The sequence below is a fragment of the Oncorhynchus nerka genome, linkage group LG1 (assembly GCF_034236695.1).
Source record: "Oncorhynchus nerka isolate Pitt River linkage group LG1, Oner_Uvic_2.0, whole genome shotgun sequence".
Taxonomy (NCBI): domain Eukaryota; kingdom Metazoa; phylum Chordata; class Actinopteri; order Salmoniformes; family Salmonidae; genus Oncorhynchus; species Oncorhynchus nerka.
The window spans coordinates 35,529,613-35,551,015 of record NC_088396.1 but is presented as its reverse complement, the minus strand read 5'-3'; the positions used below and the strand labels follow the sequence as shown (position 1 = coordinate 35,551,015).

The following is a 21,403-nucleotide window of genomic DNA, read 5'->3' as shown; positions in this document are numbered from 1 at the left end:
GAACGTCTCGCTTGGTCCGGGGTCGAGGCCAGTCACGAATTGCCCTGGTCTTCTCTGCCTGTGGGCGTATTTTCCCATTCCCCACGGTGTACCCCAGGTATTCCGCTTCGGACAAAGCCAGGCAGCATTTATTTGGATTGGCTGTCAACCCTGTGGCTTCCAAACTCACGAGCACCGCCCGTAATCGCAGGAGGTGACTATCCCAGTCCTCGCTGTGGATGACCACATCGTCTATGTACGCCGCTGCATACTCTTGATGGGGCCGTAGAATGGCATCCATGAGGCGTTGGAAGGTTGCAGCGGCACCGTGCAGTCCGAAGGGCATCCTCACATACTGGAAAAGCCCCTCTGGAGTGGCGAAGGCAGTCTTTGGGCGATCCTCCGGAGCCACCGGCACTTGCCAATATCCCTTCGTCAAATCCAGGGTAGTGATGAACTTGGCCTTTCCTAAGCGCTCCAAGTGTTCATCCACGCGGGGCATGGGATACGCATCGAATGTAGAGATGGCATTCACACCCCTAAAGTCGTTGCAGAGTCTCATACTACCATCGGATTTGGGGACCAGGACAATGGGACTGGACCACTCACTCGTCGAGGGCTCGATCACGCCCATCCTCAACATCTCCCTCACCTCTTTCTTAGCGATGACTCTGCGAGCCTCAGGAATCCTGTAAGGGCGGATATGCACCTTCTTGCCGGGTTCAGTGTGGATATGGTGGAACAGGACATCTGTTTGTCCTGGGAATGGAGAGAATATTCGACCGAAGTTCATAATCAGCTTGTCTAGCTGTCTTGACTGCTCCGGTAGGAGAGTTTGGCCACGGCGCACCTGTGGTAGAGCCTCCTCTTTTCCTTTGCCCTGCAGGGCCATCAAAGCCACCTCCTCCTCTCGTCCATGGTATGTCTTCAGCAGGTTTATGTGATAGATTTGGACCTTCTTCCTCCTGTCAGGTTGATTGATGAGGTAATTGACCGGTGAGACCCTTTTCATTACCTCGTAGGGCCCCCTCCACTGCGCCAGCAAGCGATGTTCGGCCGTGGGCACAAGCACCATCACTTTCTCTCCCACGGTGAACTCACGGGGGCTCGCAGACTTATCATAGGCCCGGCCTTGGGTCCTTTGGGCCTTCTCCATATGCTCCTTGACTATGGGCCACACTGCTGACAGGCGGTCTCTCATCAGGGTAACGTGTTCTATTGTGGATCGAAAGGGGCATGGTTGGGTCTCCCAGGTCTCCTTGGCTAAGTCGAGGATTCCTCGACAGGGTCTGCCATAGAGCAATTCAAACGGAGAGAATCCAGTGGATGCCTGGGGTACTTCTCGCAGGGCAAACATTAAGTGTGGGAGAAGCATGTCCCAGTTTTTCCCGTCTCGGGACACCACCCTTCTCAACATGCTTTTTATCGTTTTGTTCAAGCGTTCACACAACCCGTCTGTTTGAGGGTGGAATATGCTTGTACGTATCTGTTGAACCTGATATAACCGACACAAGTCCTTCATCAACCGGGACATGAACGGGGTTCCTTGATCAGTCAAGATAGTCTTGGGGAGGCCCACACGAGAGAACATCAGGAATAACTCCTTGGCAATTCCCTTTGACGACATGTTACGCAGGGGTATGGCCTCCGGGAACTTGGTAGCGTAATCTATAACCACTAGGATGTACTCGTGTCCTCTGGCGGATTTTGGGAGGGGTCCTACGAGGTCCATAGCTATGCGTTCAAAGGGAGTCTCTATGATGGGGAGAGGAATCAAAGGGTTACGTAGGTGTGGCCGTGGGGCTGTACGTTGACATTGATCACACGTCCTACAATACCTGGCCACATCCCGGGTGACCCGGGCCAATAGAATCTCTGCATGATTCTGTCAATAGTCTTGTCTCGTGCCAGGTGTCCTCCTAGGACGTGGGAATGGGCTAACTGTAGAACTGTATCTCTGTATGGCCTAGGCACCATTAGTAATTCCTGGTTTTCCCCCCTTCGTCGTACGACCCAGTATAAGAGACCCCGCCTGATTGCATAGTAAGGAAGAGGGGGCTCACCTGATCCGTCGACGTTCCTCCCGTCGATCACCTTCACCTTCCTCATGGCCTCCCTTAGGTCTGGGTCTCTATGCTGCGAGGTGCCGATCTGTCCCTTTAATTCCTGGGGCAGGTCGACCTCGGTAGAGGGATGTGGAGGTTGTTCCACATCCCCATCAGGGGTGACCGAGGAGAATCCCTTCCAGGTTCCCTCCTCGGATGGAGCTTCAAATATATCCCTTAGCGCCTGGTTGCTCCTTCCTTCCTGCGTTGTGTATAGCCCTTCACATGTGTCTTCATCTGTGGTTTCTTGGAATATCTGTCGTAAACGTTGGGTCGCTATTTCTTCCTCTGCTGCAGAGGACGAGGACGCGGCTACGTCTCCTTGTAGGACTACTACCTCGGGCTTGGATTTTCTCTTCTTTCCTGTCCCCCTTCTTCCCGTGCATAACGTCATCTGCCGAAGCTCCTTATATAAGGGACAGTCTCTCCCGATCAATAATGGCACCTTCAGCTGCGGCACTTTCCCGGCCCTGACTGTACACCTTCCTTTTGGAGTGAGAATAGGCAGATTCACAGTGGGGTAATAGTGGGTGTCTCCATGGATACAGGATACGGCTACTTTGTCTGGTAGCAGTGTTGCGGAGGTCACCATCCGCTCCTCTACTAACGTAACCATACTTCCCGAGTCGAGAATAGCTACCACATCTTGTCCTTCGACTTGCACCGGAATCTCTGAGGCTGGGGCTATCTCTGCTAACCAACAGTGTTGATCCTGCCCCCTCAAAACGGGATGTGTGGGGGTAGGCAGTGATGACTCCGTGACCATGGGCTCATCCTTGCTAGGACATTGTGGGGCATAATGGTTGGGAGACTGACATTTATAACACCGACCCTGCTGTGTGGTGGCTGACTTCTCCCACCTCCGGGAGGGGCTTGGACGTTTCGGTGGCGAGCGCGCCGGGGTGAGTCGTGGTACGGGATTGCAAGACTCTTTCCGTTCCTCCTTGTCACTTTTTAACAACTCCCCTGTAGACCGATATGTTTCCACCGCCTGGGCTATGTCGTCGGCTGACAACGGGTTGGCTTGCCCCACAACCCTTTTTAAGTCACTGGGTAATTCTCTCAATATCTTGTCCACTACGAGAGTCTCTATCACATGTCCTACTCCCTTTCCAGGTTCTAGCCACTGTTTCGTCAGTCGTATTAAGGCGAAGATCTGGGCACGGACGGGTTGATCAGCTGTATAGGTCCATTGATGGAACTTTACAGCCCTATCTCTGGCAGTCAGCTGGTACCGGGACAGGATCTCGGTTTTTAGTCGCCCATAGTCCGCAGCTTCGCGGGAATCCAGGTCAAAATAGGCTTCCTGAGCCACCCCGGTCAAAAGAGGGGCTAATGCGCTAGCCCATTCTGTGGGCGGCCACTCTTCCAAGGTGGCCGTCCTTTCGAAGGTCATGAGGAAGGCCTCAATATCATCCTCCTTGGAGAGACGAGGTAAGATGGCGTGAGCAGCCGCTCTTGGCTTAACTCTAGGTTCTTCTAGTCGGCTCAGCTGTTGTTGCAGGAGTTCTATGGTTGTCTGCTGTGCTGTGAACAATTGTTGTAGTAGGGCGTTATCCATCGTTCTTGAATGGTTCCTCCGGGTCTACTGGAAGAATCTTGATTTACTCACTTATCCTTGTGTCACTCATCCACCTAATGCCCGCATCCTCCACCAATGTGAGCGTACCAAGTAATTAGGCGTCACTCTAAAGCGGGAAGGTGGAATAAACGAGTCAGGAAAAAGGTTTTTCTGATTGAACACGGTTCTCTATTGAGAGTATTTTGTCAACAAAAACATTCAAACATAATCAATGAAAAATCTTCCAAGGAAAAACACACATCTTCTTCTCCAGATGAAACAAGAACACAATAGGATAATCTTTAAACTACAACAAACATAAATCACGGTTTTGTCACCGTCTTAGTGGTTCTTTCAGCACAGCTTCTCTCTCTCGGTGGCCATCTTCCAGAGATAGTTTCCCCCTCTCTCTTCTGGTTCCATTCTCTCTTTTATAGGGGAAGGAGAGTATCTCATTAGTACCGTCAGCTGTGCTTAATTGACTCTGGTTACCTTGTCTCCCAGGCTCTGTTGGGCAACTATCCATGAGCCCAGCCTGCCCTCTAGTGGTCCGTCCACAATAGGGAATAGAATAAGTTTCCGATGTATCCCAGGTCTAAACTTTTTCACATAATGAGAGCTGCTTAGCCATTCATCATGCTAAATATTACAATACATACCACTTGATTAGTATTGAAGGGTTTGTAATAGTGATACCAAACGTGCACTATAGTACACTTATTAAAATCAAATCAAATATTGTTTGTCACATGCGCCAAATACAACAAGTGTAGAACAGTGAAATGCTTATAGTTACTGAAATAAACTGAAGTAAAAAATAAGAAAATAATAATAATTTAAGAGAAAAAATAAATTAACAGTAGTGAGGCAGGGGGTACCAGTACAGAGTCAATTGGCGGGGGCACAGGTCAGTCGAGGTAATTGAGGTAATATGTACATGTAGGTATAGGTGAAGTGACTATGCATAGATAATAAACAGAGAGTAGCAACAGTGTAAAAATGTGTGTGTGGGGCGGGTGGGGAGGGTAATACAAATAGTCCGGGTAGGCATTTGATTAGCTGTTCAGGAGTCTTATGACTTGGGGGTAGAAGCTGTTATGAAGCCTTTTGGACTTAGACTTGGACTCCGGTACCACTTGCCATGTGGTAGCAGAGAGTGGCTGGAGTCTATGACCATTCCTCTGACATCGCCTGGTATAGAGGTCCTGGATGGCAGGAAGCTTGGCCCCTGTGATGTACTGGGCTATACGCACTACCCTCTATAGTGCCTTGCGGTCAGAGGTCGAGCAGTGGCCATACCAGGCAGTGATGCAACCAGTTAGGATACTCTCGATGGTGCAGCTGTGGAACTTTTTGAGGATCTGAGGACCCATGCCAAATCTTTTCAGTCTCCTGAAGGGGAATAGGCTTTGTCGTGCCCTCTTCACGACTGTCTTGTTGTGTTTGGACCATGATATTTTGTTGGTGATGTGGACACCAAGGAACTTGAAGCTCTCAACCTGCTCCATTACAGCCCCGTCAATGAGAATAGGGGCGTGCTCAGTCCTCCTTTTCCTGTAGTCCACAATCATCTCCTTTGTCTTGATCACATAGAGGGAGAGGTTGTTGTCCTGGCACCACACTGCCAGGTCTCTGACCTCCTCCCTATAGGCTGTCTCATCATTGTCGGTGAGCAGGCCTACCACTGTTGTGTCATCTGCAAACTTAATGATGGTGTTGGAGTCGTGCCTGGCCGTGCAGTCATAAGTGAACAGGGAGTACAGGAGGGGACTGAGCACGCACCCCTGAGGGGCCACCGTGTTGAGGATCAGCGTGACAGATGTGTTGTTACCTACCCTTAGCACCTGGGGACGGCCCGTTCAGGAAGTCCAGGATCCAGTTGCAGAGGGAGGTGTTTAGTCCCAGGTTCCTTAGCTTAGTGATGAGCTTTGAGGTCACTATGGTGTTCAGCGCTGAGGTGTAGTCAATGAACAGCATTCTCACGTAGGTGTTCCTTTTGTCCAGGTGGGAAAGGGCAGCGTGGAGTACAATAGAGATTGCATCACCTGTGGAGCTGTTGGGGCGGTATGCAAATCAGAGTGGGTCTAGGTTTTCTGGGATAATGGGGTTCATGTGAGCCATGACCAGCCTTTCAAAGCACTTCTTGGCTACAGACGTGAGTGCTACAGGTCGGTAGTCATTTAGGCAGTTACCTTGGTGTTCTTGGCCACAGGGACTATGGTGGTCTGCTTGAAACATGTTGGTATTACAGACTCGGTCAGGGACAGGTTGAAAATATCAGTGAAGACACTTCCCAGTTGGTCAGTGCATGTTTGGAGTACACATCCTGGTGATCCATCTAGCCCTGCGGCCTTGTGAATTTTGACCTGTTTAAAGGTTTTACTCACGTTGGCTACAGAGAGCGTAATCACACAGTCATCCGGAACAGCTGATGCTCTCATGCATGCTTCAGTGTTGCTTGCCTCGAAGAAGGAATAGAAGTAATGTAGCTCATCTGGTAGGCTTGTGTCACTGGGCAGCTCGCGGCTATGCTTCCCTATGTAGTCCATAATAGTTTTAAAGCCCTGCCACATCCAACGAGCGTCGGAGCCGTTGTAGTACGATTCAATCTTAGTCCTGTATTGACGCTTTGCCTGTTTGATGGTTTGTTGGAGGGTATTGGAGGGGATTTATTATAAGCGTCATGGTTAGAGTTTCGGTCCTTGAAAGCGGCAGTTCTACCCTGTAATCCATGACTTCTGGTTTGGGTATGTACGTACGGTCACTGTGGGGACGAGGTCATCAATGCACTTATTGATGAAGCCAGTGACTGATGTGGTGTATTCCTCAATGCCATCATTCTGACTAACAGGTGTCTGTATGTACCCTTGCTACTTTTATAGCCTCGCTACTGTATATAGCCTGTCTTTTTACTGATGTTTTATTCATTTTCTTACCTATTGTTCACCTAATACCTTTTTTGCACTATTGATTAGAGTCTGTAAGTAAGCATTTCACTGTAAGATGAAATACCTGTTGGCGCACGTGACAAATAAACTTTGATTTGATTGGATATGAAGAATCCTGGAATATTTTCCAGTCTGTGCTAGGAAAACAGTCCTGTAGCTTAGCATCTGCTTCATCTGACCACTTCTGTATTGAGCGAGTCACTGGTACTTCCTGTTTAAATTTTTGCTTTTAAGCAGGAATCAGGAGGATAGAATTATGGTCAGATTTGGGCGAGGGAGAGCTTTGTATGCGTCTCTGTGTGGAGTAAAGGTGCTTATGTGTGTTTTAGTATGTGTGTGTTTACAGCTACATAGCAATTAAGTGATAATGTGCTTGCTTGGAGAGCATAGGGCTCCCAGTGACGATAAGAAGCTTAATGTCTGTTATTTAGCTGCATACTGCTGTGTGGACTGTGTTTCCTTGACCACCCAGCACTAGTGTGTGTGTGTGATGGTGTGTGTGGGTGTGCCTGTGTGTACGTTCACCTGTGTACGCTTGTGGTGTGTGTCCGTCTGCGTGTGTGCATGTGTGTGTGTTTTGTCCACAGGCGTGCACCAACTTCAACGACAGCGGGGCGTGTGTGACCCAGTGTCCCCAGCCCTTTGTGTACAACCCCACCACCTTCCAGCTGGAAAGCAACCCCAGAGCCAAGTACACCTATGGTGCCTTCTGCGTCAAGAAGTGCCCACGTAAGGAATGACACACACACACACACACACACACACAACATACAACCATACTTTTGTGAAATAAGGGGACATAAAAAAAACTGTGAAATAAGAATAGACACACATGCTACATACATACACACACGCATGACTGTAATTCGCTAAGCGTATACTAAAAAACATACATTATTATATATTATACACACACCATACACACCATTCTAGTTTGCTAATATATTAGCAGAATACAACGTTTTGCCTTCATGTTTTACAAGCGGATTTTGCTCTTCACTCGTGTTGTAGCAATTTTCAACCACTCCACAAACTATAGTTTTGACAAGTCGGTTAGGACATCTACTTCGTGCATGACACAAGTAATATTTCCAACAATTGTTTACAGACAGATTATTTCACTTATAATTCACTGTATCACAATTCCAGTGGGTCAGAAATGTACATACACTAAGTTACTGTGCCTTTAAAAAGCTTGGAAAATTCCAGAAAATGATGTCATGGCTTTAGAAACTTCTGATAGGCTAATTGACATCATCTAACGTATTCGTATCGGCACACTTAATAGCCATGGTTTCTCAAATGACTGCCTTGCCTGGTTCAGCAACTACTTCTCAGATAGAGTTCAGTGTGTCAAATCAGAGGGCCTGTTGTCCTGACCTCTGGCAGTCTCTATGGGGGTGCCACAGGGTTCAATTCTCGGGCCGACTCTTTTCTTTGTATATATCAACGATGTCGCTCTTGCTGCGGCTGATTTCCTGATCCACCTCTATGCAGACGACACCATTCTGTAAACATCTGGCCCTTCGTTGGACACTGTGTTAACAAACCTCCAAACGAGCTTCAATGCCATACAACACTCCTTCCGTAGCCTCCAACTGCTCTTAAATGCTAGTAAAACTAAATGCATGCTCTTCAAACGATCACTGCCCGCAGCCGCCCACCCGACTAGCATCACTACTCTGGACGATTCTGACTTAGAATATGTGGACAACTACAAATACCTAGGTGTCTGGCTAGACTGTAAACTCTCCTTTCATATTAAGCATCTCCAATCCAAAATTAAATCTAGAATTGGCTTCTTATTTCCCAACAAAGACTCCTTCACTCACGCTGTCAAACATACTGTCACGCCCTGTCCATAGAGAGTCTTTGTATTCTCTATTTTGGTTAGGCCAGGGTGTGACTAGGGTGGGCGTTCTATGTTATTTTTTCTATGTTTTTGTATTTCTTTGTTTTTGGCCGGGTATGGTTCTCAATCAGGGACAGCTGTCTGTCATTGTCTCTGATTGAGAACCATACTTAGGCAGCCTGTTTTTCCACTATGGGTTGTGGGTAGCTGTTTTCTGTTTTGTGTTTCTGTTTTCATTCATTTAATTCATTCTCTTGTTATTTGTATGTGTAACGACGACCGTTACACATACCCTCGTAAAACTGTCCATCCTACCGATCCTCGACTTCGGCGATGTCATTTACAAAATAGCCTCCAACATTCTACTCAGCAAACTGGATGCAGTCTATCACAGTGCCATCCGTTTTGTCACCAAAGCCCCATTTACCACCCACCACTGCGACCTGCATGCTCTCGTTGGCTGGCCCTCGCTATATATTCATCGCCAGACCCACTGGCTCCAGGTCATCTATAACTCTTTGCTAGGTAAAGCTCCACCTTACCTCAGCTCACTGGTCACCATAACAACACCCACCCATAGCACGTTCTCTAGCAGGTATATCTCACTGGTCATCCCCAAAGCCAACACCTGCTTTGACTGCCTTTCCTTCCAGTTCTCTGCTGCAAATGACTGGAACGAATTGCAAAAATCACTGAAGTTGGAGACTCATATCTACCTCACTAACTTTAAGTATCAGCTGTCAGAGCAGCTTACCGATCGCTGCAGCTGTTCACAGCCTATCCAACTACCTACCTCATCCCCATGCTGTTTTTATTTACTTTTTTTGCTCTTTTGCACACCAGTATTTCTACTTTCACATCATCCTCTGCACATCTATCCCTCCAGTGTTAATTTGCTAAATTATAATTACTTCGCTACTGTGGCCTATTTATTGCCTTACCTCCTTACTCCATTTACACACACTGTACATATATTTTTCTATTGTGTTATTGACTGTATGTTTGTTTATTCCATGTGTAACTCTGTGTTGTTGTTTTTGTCGCACTGCTTTGCTTTATCTTGGCCAGGTCGCAGTTGTAAATGAGAACTTGTTCTCAACTGGCCTACCTGGTCAAATAAAGATTAAATTAAAAATAACATTTAAAAAAGTAAAGTGGAGGTGTACCTGGGGATGTGAAAATTGTGAATAAATCCCAGAACAACAGCAAAGGACCTTGTGAAGTTGCTGGAGGAAACAGGTACAAAAGTATCTACCGTGGGGCAAAAAAAGTATTTAGTCAGCCACCAATTGTGCAAGTTCTCCCACTTAAAAAGACGAGAGGCCTGTAATTTGTATCATAGGGACACTTCAACTATGACAGACAAAATTTGAAAAAAAAATCCAGAAAATCCAAAGGTGTATGTCAACTTCCACCTTCAACTGTATATAGCCTTATATATATTTCAGGCTAATTTCCTATCATCCCAATCCTGACTCTTGTCTTGCTTGAACATCTCTATCTTTATTCTGTAATCCATAGGTTGCATTATCAAAGCACGTCTTGCCTATGCATGTCAAAATACCGCTATATCTTTTGTCCCGCATCTTTGCGCTGTCTGATATTGCTGCCAATGTGAGAGCTTCGGTAGAGAATATGTGATCAACAAACAATATACATTTTTAAGATACCTTGTCTCCGTTATTCAAATCAAATCAAATCAAAATTTATTTATATAGCCCTTCGTACATCAGCTGATATCTCAAAGTGCTGTACAGAAACCCAGCCTAAAACCCCAAACAGCAAACAATGCAGGTGTAAAAGCACGGTGGCTAGGAAAAACTCCCTAGAAAGGCCAAAACCTAGGAAGAAACCTAGAGAGGAACCAGGCTATGTGGGGTGGCCAGTCCTCTTCTGGCTGTGCCGGGTAGAGATTATAACAGAACATGACCAAGATGTTCAAATGTTCATAAATGACCAGCATGGTCGAATAATAATAAGGCAGAACAGTTGAAACTGGAGCAGCAGCACAGTCAGGTGGACTGGGGACAGCAAGGAGTCATCATGTCAGGTAGTCCTGGGGCACGGTCCTAGGGCTCAGGTCCTCCGAGAGAGAGAAAGAAAGAGAGAATTAGAGAGAGCATATGTGGGGTGGCCAGTCCTCTTCTGGCTGTGCCGGGTGGAGATTATAACAGAACGTGGCCAAGATGTTCAAATGTTCATAAATGACCAGCATGGTTGAATAATAGTAAGGCAGAACAGTTGAAACTGGAGCAGCAGCATGGCCAGGTGGACTGGGGACAGCAAGGAGTCATCATGTCAGGTAGTCCTGGGACATGGTCCTAGGGCCCAGGCCAGTTGAAACTGGAGCAGCAGCATGGCCAGGTGGACTGGGGACAGCAAGGAGTCATCATGTCAGGTAGTCCTGGGGCATGGTCCTAGGGTTCAGGTCCTCCGAGAGAGAGAAAGAAAGAGAGAAGGAGAGAATTAGAGAACGCACACTTAGATTCACACAGGACACCGAATAGGACAGGAGAAGTACTCCAGATATAACAAACTGACCCTAGCCCCCCGACACATAAACTAATGCAGCATAAATACTGGAGGCTGAGACATGAGGGGTCAGGAGACACTGTGGCCCCATCCGAGGACACCCCCGGACAGGGCCAAACAGGAAGGATATAACCCCACCCACTTTGCCAAAGCACAGCCCCCACACCACTAGAGGGATATCTTCAACCACCAACTTACCATCCTGAGACAAGGCCGAGTATAGCCCACAAAGATCTCCGCCACAGCTCAACCCAAGGGGGGGGGCGCCAACCCAGACAGGCCGACCACAACAGTGAATCAACCCACCCAGGTGACGCACCCCCCCAGGGACGGCATGAGAGAGCCCCAGTAAGCCAGTGACTCAGCCCCGTAACAGGGTAGAGGCAGAGAATCCCAGTGGAAAGAGGGGAATCGGCCAGGCAGAGACAGCAAGGGCGGTTCGTTGCTCCAGAGCCTTTCCGTTCACCTTCCCACTCCTGGGCCAGACTACACTCAATCATATGACCCACTGAAGAGATGAGTCTTCAGTAAAGACTTAAAGGTTGAGACCGAGTTTGCGTCTCTGACATGGGTAGGCAGACCGTTCCATAAAAATGGAGCTCTATAGGAGAAAGCCCTGCCTCCAGCTGTTTGCTTAGAAATTCTAGGGACAATTAGGAGGCCTGCGTCTTGTGACCGTAGCGTACGTGTAGGTATGTACGGCAGGACCAAATCAGAGAGATAGGTAGGAGCAAGCCCATGTAATGCTTTGTAGGTTAGCAGTAAAACCTTGAAATCAGCCCTTGCTTTGACAGGAAGCCAGTGTAGAGAGGCTAGCACTGGAGTAATATGATCAAATTTTTTGGTTCTAGTCAGGATTCTAGCAGCCGTATTCAGCACTAACTGAAGTTTATTTAGTGCTTTATCCGGGTAGCCGGAAAATAGAGCATTGCAGTAGTCTAACCTAGAAGTGACAAAAGCATGGATTAATTTTTCTGCATCATTTTTGGACAGAAAGTTTCTGATTTTTGCAATGTTACGTAGATGGAAAAAAGCTGTCCTCGAAATGGTCTTGATATGTTCTTCAAAAGAGAGATCAGGGTCCAGAGTAACGCCGAGGTCCTTCACAGTTTTATTTGAGACGACTGTACAACCATTAAGATTAATTGTCAGATTCAACAGAAGATCTCTTTGTTTCTTGGGACCTAGAACAAGCATCTCTGTTTTGTCCGAGTTTAATAGTAGAAAGTTTGCAGCCATCCACTTCCTTATGTCTGAAACACATGCTTCTAGCAAGGGCAATTTTGGGGCTTCACCATGTTTCATTGAAATGTACAGCTGTGTGTCATCCGCATAGCAGTGAAAGTTTACATTATGTTTTCGAATAACATCCCCAAGAGGTAAAATATATAGTGAAAACAATAGTGGTTCTAAAACAGAACCTTGAGGAACACCGAAATTTACAGTTGATTTGTCAGAGGACAAACCATTCACAGAGACAAACTGATATCTTTCCGACAGATAAGATCTAAACCAGGCCAGAACATGTCCGTGTAGACCAATTTGGGTTTCCAATCTCTCCAAAAGAATGTGGTGATCGATGGTATCAAAAGCAGCACTAAGGTCTAGGAGCACGAGGACAGATGCAGAGCCTCGGTCCGTTGCCATTAAAATGTCATTTACCACCTTCACAAGTGCCGTCTCAGTGCTATGATGGGGTCTAAAACCAGACTGAAGCATTTCGTATACATTGTTTGTCTTCAGGAAGGCAGTGAGTTGCTGCGCAACAGCCTTCTCTAAAATTTTTGAGAGGAATGGAAGATTCGATATAGGCCGATAGTTTTTTATATTTTCTGGGTCAAGGTTTGGCTTTTTCAAGAGAGGCTTTATTACTGCCACTTTTAGTGAGTTTGGTACACATCCAGTGGATAGAGAGCCGTTTATTATGTTCAACATAGGAGGGCCAAGCACAGGAAGCAGCTCTTTCAGTAGTTTAGTTGGAATAGGGTCCAGTATGCAGCTTGAAGGTTTAGAGGCCATGATTATTTTCATCATTGTGTCAAGAGATATAGTACTAAAAGACTTGAGCGTCTCTCTTGATCCTAGGTCCTGGCAGAGTTGTGCAGACTCAGGACAACTGAGGTTTGGAGGAATATGCAGGTTTAAAGAGGAGTCCGTAATTTGCTTTCTAATAATCATAATCTTTTCCTCAAAGAAGTTCATGAATTTATCACTGCTAAAGTGAAAGTCATCCTCTCTTGGGGAATGCTGCTTTTTAGTTAGCTTTGCGACAGTATCAAAAAGGAATTTCGGATTGTTCTTATTTTCCTCAATTAACCTCTTAAGTCGACCCTCTACTTTTTTGAACATTCTGTTAAAAATCGCGCAACATTTCAGCGCCCTGCTACTCATGCCAGGAATATAGTATATGCATTTGCTTAGTCTGTGTGGATAGAAAACACTCAGACGTTTAAAAAACTGGTTAAATCACTGCTGTGGCTTTACCAGAACGGCATTTACATCGAAAAGCACAGGAAAAACTGATCACTGAAAATGGGAAAATATATCCATGCGCTACTTGAACCCATTGATAAACGTGAACCACAATTAATTGAGGTTGCAGTACCTACAGCTTCCACACGGTGTCTAGAGTCTTGTCATTTCCCTTCGAGTTTTTTCTTGGTCAAACACATACAGGACACCGTATCTCCTCCGGTCTAGGACCGGATATTTTCGTTGAGTTTCTAGCCGGACATTTTTCCAGACGGACAGCTAATGATCTTTACATCGCCTCCTGATGAATTTTATCGCTTATTAACGTTTAATAATAGCTAAAGTTGCATTACAAACGTATTTCAAACTGTTTTGTGAAAGTTTATCGTCGACTTTTTGAATTTTAAAAAATCACGTTACGTTTTGAAACGATTTTTTTTTCGTTTATCACACAGTCTACATATAACGATATCTAGGCTTTATATGGACCGATTTAATCGAAATAAAGACCCAAATAGTGTTTATGGGACATCTAGGAGTGCCAACAAAGAAGATGGTGAAAGGTAATGAATGTTTTCTATTTTATTGTGCGGTTTGTGTAACGCCGAAATGCTAATTATTTTGTTTACGTCCCCTGTGGGTCTTTTGGGGTGTTGCATGCTATCAGATAATAGCTTCTCATGCTTTCGCCGAAAAGCATTTTAAAAATCTGACTTGTTGCCTGGATTCACAACGAGTGTAGCTTTAATTCGATACCCTGCATGTGTATTTTAATGAACTTTTGAGTTTTAACTAATACTATTAGCATTTAGCGTAGCGCATTTGCATTTCCAGAGCTCTAGTTGGGACGCAAGCGTCCCGAGTAGAAGCAACAGGTTAAGTTAGAAAAATAGGATGATCGAGCAGCAGTAAGGGCTCTTCGGTACTGCACGGTACCGTCCTTCCAAGCTAGTCGGAAGACTTCCAGTTTGGTGTGGCGCCATTTCCGTTCCAATTTTCTGGAAGCTTGCTTCAGAGCTCGGGTATTTTCTGTGTACCAGGGAGCTAGTTTCTTATGAGACATTTTTTTAGTTTTTAGGGGTGCAACTGCATCTAGGGTATTGTGCAAGGTTAAATTGAGATCCTCAGTTAGGTGGTTAATGGATTTTTGTCCTCTGGCGTCCTTGGGTAGGCAGAGGGAGTCTGGAAGGGCATCAAGGAATCTTTGTGTTGTCTGTGAATTTATAGCACGACTTTTGATGTTCCTTGGTTGGGGTCTGAGCAGATTATTTGTTGCAATTGCAAACGTAATAAAATGGTGGTCCGATAGTCCAGGATTATGAGGAAAAACATTAAGATCCACAACATTTATTCCATGGGACAAAACTAGGTCCAGCGTATGACTGTGACAGTGAGTGGGTCCAGAGACATGTTGGACAAAACCCACTGAGTCGATGATGGCTACGAAAGCCTTTTGGAGTGGGTCTGTGGACTTTTCCATGTGAATATTAAAGTCACCAAAGATTAGAATATTATCTGCAATGACTACAAGGTCCGATAGGAATTCAGGGAACAGTGAGAAACGCTGTATATGGCCCAGGAGGCCTGTAAACAGTAGCTATAAAAAGTGATTGAGTAGGCTGCATAGATTTCATGACTAGAAGCTCAAAAGACGAAAACGTCATTTTTTTTTTTGTAAATTGAAATTTGCTATCGTAAATGTTAGCAACACCTCCGCCTTTGCGGGATGCACGGGGGGATATGGTCACTAGTGTAACCAGGAGGAGAGGCCTCATTTAACACAGTAAATTCATCAGGCTTAAGCCATGTTTCAGTCAGGCCAATCACATCAAGATTATGATCAGTGATTAGTTCATTGACTATAATTGCCTTTGAAGTAAGGGATCTAACATTAAGTAGCCCTATTTTGAGATGTGAGGTATCATGATCTCTTTCAGTAATGACAGGAATGGAGGTGGTCTTTATCCTAGTGAGATTGCTAAGGCGAACACCGCCATGTTTAGTTTTGCCCAACCTAGGTCGAGGCACAGACACGGTCTCAATGGTGATAGCTGAGCTGACTACACTGACTATGCTAGTGGCAGACTCCACTATGCTGGCAGGCTGGCTAATAGCCTGCTGCCTGGCCTGCACCCTATTTCATTGTGGAGCTAGAGGAGTTAGAGCCCTGTCTATGTTGGTAGATAAGATGAGAGCACCCCTCCAGCTAGGATGGAGTCCGTCACTCCTCAGCAGGTCAGGCTTGGTCCTGTTTGTGGGTGAGTCCCAGAAAGAGGGCCAATTATCTACAAATTCTATCTTTTGGGAGGGGCAGAAAACAGTTTTCAACCAGCGATTGAGTTGTGAGACTCTGCTGTAGAGCTCATCACTCCCCTAACTGGGAGGGGGCCAGAGACAATTACTCGATGCCGACACATCTTTCTAGCTGATATGCACGCAGAAGCTATGTTGCGCTTGGTGATCTCTGACTGTTTCATCCTAACATCGTTGGTGCCGACGTGGATAACAATATCTCTATACTCTCTCCACTCGCCAGTTTTAGCTTTAGCCAGCACCATCTTCAGATTAGCCTTAACGTCGGTAGCCCTGCCCCGGGTAAACAGTGTATGATCGCTGGATGATTCGCTTTAAGTCTAATACTGCGGGTAATGGAGTCGCCAATGACTAGAGTTTTCAATTTGTCAGAGCTAATGGTGGGAAGCTTCGGCGTCTCAGACCCCGTAACGGGAGGAGTAGAGACCAGAGAAGACTCGGCCTCTGACACCGACCCGCTGCTTAATGGGGAAAACCGGTTGAAAGTTTCTGTCGGCTGAATGAGCGACACCGGTTGAGCGTTCCTACAGCATTTCCTTCCAGAAACCGTGAGAAAATTGTCCGGCTGCGGGGACTGTGCCAGGGGATTTATACTACTATCTGTACTTACTGGTGGCACAGACGCTGTTTCATCCTTTCCTACACTAAAATTACCCTTGCCTAACGATTGCGTCTGAAGCTGGGCTTGCAGTACAGCTATCCTCGCCGTAAGGCGAGCACAGCGGCTGCAATTAGAAGGCATCATGTTAATGTTACTACTTAGCTTCGGCTGTTGGAGGTCCTGACGAATCGTGTCCAGATAAAGCGTCCGGAGTGAAAAAGTTGAGGAAAAAATAAATAAATATATGAACGGTAATTAAAAAGTGAAAACCGTAAAGTTGTCAGGTAGCAAAATAGGCAAAATAGGTTGGCAACAAAACGCACAGCAACTCGAAAACAAGCCTGCAAGTTGTGACCGGAAATGATGAGCTGATTTGTTATCTGTATAACCATCAACTCTATTTTGCCACATCAGAGATATTCTGTTGTGAGTGTCACGAACCGGCTCAAAGCCCGTAACAAAGGGAGACAACGTGGAGATAATGAGTAGAAAGATATATATTTATTAACTAAAGCAAATAAATATAATATACAATGGTGTGTGTAATCAGTAATCAGTAGTGTAAGTGAGTGTTTTGCATGCGTGAATGTGATAATGCAGGGTGATGAAAGGTGCCAAAGCAAACAAACAAACAAACGGCCATCAAGAACCACAACACAATCTACAGAGGGTGTCTGCATGGAGAGAGTCTCCTCCATGAATGGGGAAGTGGTGTATTTATCCTGGGAGACACCGGGCCCAGGTGTTTCCCATGTAGCTGACGACCCTCCCAACTCCGCCCACCAGCATCCTAATAAGGAAATAACAGAGAGAATACAGCAGACAGAGTGGGAGGGTCGTCACATGAGTTGGACATTATCTAGCAAGTTTAGCAACTTTGATCATTTTACTTTTGCTTAACCCGTCTAGGTTACCCCGTTCCGCTAGCAGAACCCCTCGCCAACAGCCAATGAAATTGCAGGGCGCCAAATACAAATCAAAATAAATCTCATAAATCAAATTTCTCAAACATACAAGTATTATGCACCATTTTAAAGATACAATTCTCTTTAATCCAGCCACAGTGTCTGATTAAAAAAATGCTTTACAGCGAAAGCTCCACAAACGATTATGTTAGGTCACAACCAACTAACAGAAAAACCCAGCCATTTTTCCAGCCAAAGAGAGGAGTCACAAAAAGCACAAATAGAGATAAAATTCATCACTAGCCTTTGTTTTGTTTGATAATGTCCATCATTTATGTCTATTTATGTCCAATAGCTTCTTTTGTTAGGGCGTTTGGTAAACAAATCCAAATGCGCGATCTGGTCCATTCGGACGAAACGTTAAAAAAGTTATATTCCAGGTCGAAGAAACTTGTCAAACTAAGTATAGAATAAATCTTTATGATGTTTTTATCGTAAAAGTTCAATAATGTTCCAACCGGAGAATTCCTATGTCTGTAGAAAAGCATTGGAACGACAGCTACCTCTCAAGTGAAAGTGCGTATCTGTGAACGAGGCTGTAGGCAGACCACTGACTCAAAGAGCTCCCATCCGGTCCCACATCACAGTAGAAGCCTGAAACAACGTTCTAAAGACAATTGACATCTAGTGGAAACCTTAGGAAGGGAAACATAACCAATATCCCACTGTGTATTCAATAGGGGTGAGTTCAAAAACTACAAACCTCACATTTCCCACTTCCTGTTTGGATTTTTTCTCAGGTTTTTGCCTGCCATATGAGTTCTGTTATACTCACAGACATCATTCAAACAGTTCAGAGTTTTCAGAGTGTTTTCTATCCAAAACTAATAATAATATGCATATATTAGCATCTGGGTCTGAGTAGGAGGCAGTTCACTCTGGGCACGCTATGATAGCGCTTAGAATTTATGAACGCCCTTTTACACAATTCACAACGATGTCATCGGTGATCTAAGTTACTCTGTCATTACTAAATATCAGTTTCACTTGCTGTGAAATCTTTATATAATGGTGTAGCAAAACTGGCAATGTGGCGTAGCGACAATCTTATTTTGGGAGAACACTGGCATGGTAACCATGTCTTGGTTTTAAACGCAATTTACTGTGTACAAATTATTCTAATTATGTTTGCTCTGACAAAAATTGGCCTGCGGCTGAACATAGTTGCCTACCTTTGGCCTAGGCCTTGACTCATCATCACTAGCGGAGCAGAGAAGGCTGGTCATTCTCATTACCAAGGGCCTCAGGATATTGATTCATTTCTCAAACCTCTTTTTTTAAAGTGAACCTTTTTTCCCTGAGGAATACAGCGAGCAACTTCCTTGATCATCTCTACTTAGCCCCCTCTTCACATCTCCCCTTCATCCTCCCCTTCCTTTAAAGCAGCCATTTCCTCCACTGATTTAAACTGCCTTTCCCTCTTCTCTCCTCTACTCTCTCGGGGCTTGTGCCTGGCACTCTGCTAAGAGCTCTGGCTCCTAACAGGAAGAGAGAGAGAGAGAGAGAGAGGGGTGTGCTGCCTCTAATGCAGCCCACTACCGATGAAGGACCACATGGATCAGCCTTATTAGGGCACACCGTAGCAAATGTTTTGCAGCAACAAAAACAATAATGTTATTATTGGACAAGTTCAGGTAGTCCTTCCCCATTTCAGTCTGATTTCTTATTTTTGGTGTTTAGTGATGACCCAGGCTTTTTTATTTCCTGCACTGCCACAAGGACCCCTGAAGAGGTGCCTGTAATTTCGGTGTCCACCTCCATGCCTGAGGCTGTGAGAAAAGCAATCATTGGTCCCCTATTTGATGTGTATTTCTATCCCTAAAATCCTTCCTCAGTTCAGACTATCAGATATTATACCAGCAGGGCCAGATATGCTCTCACCCGGAGAGAACAATAAAACAAGAAAACAAGATACAGAGGACAAGGAACATCTTTTATCACAGGAGTCATCTTCAGGAGCACAGCAGCAGTAGTCACATTCCACTGCTATTCATTGCCTTCAAGTCTCATGAGGAAGACATTCATTTACATTAAAGGATGACTGCACTTCCTGATTTGAACTTGTTTTTCATCAATGCTCATTAAGAAATGCTACGGGTCATGACTGTATGCAAACGAGAGTTGTCTTGGGGGTGTGGTTTAATGTGGGTGTTTCTTGGGTGTGTCGTTGCTATTCAATCACAACAAACAGGACAGTAGATTTGAGTTGAAACATTATTGAAAGCAAGCGGGCAACATTTTTGACCATTCCATTGGTACCCCTAAAGAGATGTCTCCGCCTTCCCGGGTCACCAGGCCATGTAAAGGAAACTCCCCCAGTCTTTTTCCAGAAAACACGGTTCCACCATATGTTAATAGGCAAAACGGGATGATTTGTTGACATAATTGTAATTCAAAACAAACCCTCAAGTATGTCATGATGCGATCACCAAACTCTGTTTTGAACAAGACTGACTTTATGACCAAAATGACCCTATTAACACTTTGTAGTCAATTTTGACACTAGAATAAATTATTTTGACTCATATCGATGCCACATAGGCCATTTAAAACCTGAGAAGTTGGTTCTAAGGGGCAGTTGACCTTTAAACCTCCATGACACACATATCAATACCAGTTGAAATCAATCTGTTGACATGCAATCTGTTCCACAGATTACATCCATAACATGTTTCCCAGTGGGTACGGCCTTGGAATTGCTCTGACACATACTATTTTTAACTCTTTGTTTGCTGTTCCAGATAACTTTGTGGTGGACCACAGCTCCTGTGTGAGGGCTTGTCCCAGCAACAAGATGGAGGTGGAGCAGAACCGCATCAAGATGTGCATCGCCTGCACTGACATCTGTCCTAAAGGTGTCCAGTCCTGCACCGTCCTGAACCCTATCCTCCTGTCATTCACATCCAGTTTATTCATCTGGTTGATTGGATGTAGTTGGGGTTGAGCTGTGGTTATGTTGTGGTTGTGCTTGACTATGGCTTACCCACTGCTCCAACCTCTGTGTGTCTTCTTGTGCCTGTCTGTTCCATATGAGTATTTCAAAGTGGTTGGGAAAAAGCCTGACCACACATTTCCGTTAAATTTTTGGGGAATATTTGACCAAGTAATCTTCTTCTCCTTCTTTATCTTCTGTTTTAGCCTGTGATGGTATAGGTACAGCCAGTCTGCAGTCTGCTCAGACCGTGGACTCCAGCAACATAGAGAAGTTCACCAACTGTACCAAGATCAATGGAAACCTGGTCTTCCTCATCACTGGCATTAAAGGGTGAGCGCAAACACACACACACATTCACCAACACACACACACACACAATCATGTAAACTAATCATGTAAATTTAATTAACTAGGAAGTCGGGGCACCACAGAAAATCTTCAGATTACAAAGTTATACTTTTCCGAATATAACTCTTCCGATATTTTTTTTTACCCCCTTTTGTCCCCAATTGTTTGTAGTTACTATCTTGTCTCACGGCTATAACTCCTGTACGGGCTCGGTAGAGACGAAGGTCGAAAGCCATGCGTCCCCTGAAGCACAACCCAACCAAGCCGCACTGCTTCTTTACACAGCGTGCAACCAAAAGGGCAGCCAGCCGCACCAATGTGTCGTAGGAAACACCGTGCACCTGGTGACCTGGTCTGTGGTCTTTCTCTCTTTATGAAAAGGGGAAGAGAGTCTCTGCCAGGAATTTACTACCTGAGATAACATAACCTGGGTGTAGGAGAGAGAGGGGGAAGCCATGATCTACACCCAGAAAGAGCTACGTCATGACACTACTAAAGCTCATAGAAACGCATTGAATAATACATTCATAAATGGCAAAAAAGACAGTCAAAAAATAAATATTAAGGAATAAGGTATGGAAATGTCTCTTATATCTAGGAGATATAAGAAAGCTCAGGAAATATATATATTTTTGGACATATATTTAACCCCTTATTTGGCACAAAGCTACCTCCATACCACTAATCGTTTGTATGGGTTACACTTGGTTTGTAGCTCTAACTGTTTGGACTCTACTGACAGAAGTTGGCACATCAGCGTTATCGACTTCAGACAAGTTGTGAAGTAAAGTG

The 21,403-nt window shown here is 45.2% G+C and overlaps 1 protein-coding gene across 1 annotated transcript in view; it reads left to right on the top strand.

Moving 5' to 3' along the window:
• LOC115113735 (receptor tyrosine-protein kinase erbB-4-like) overlaps positions 1 to 21,403 on the top strand; it is a 305,373-nt gene that overhangs the window by 154,804 nt on the left and 129,166 nt on the right. Inside the window, exons 7-9 of the mRNA XM_065013396.1 lie at positions 7,181 to 7,322; positions 20,070 to 20,183; positions 20,467 to 20,593. Of these exons, the coding sequence (XP_064869468.1) occupies positions 7,181 to 7,322; positions 20,070 to 20,183; positions 20,467 to 20,593 (383 nt within the window). The remainder of the gene's footprint in view (positions 1 to 7,180; positions 7,323 to 20,069; positions 20,184 to 20,466; positions 20,594 to 21,403) is intronic.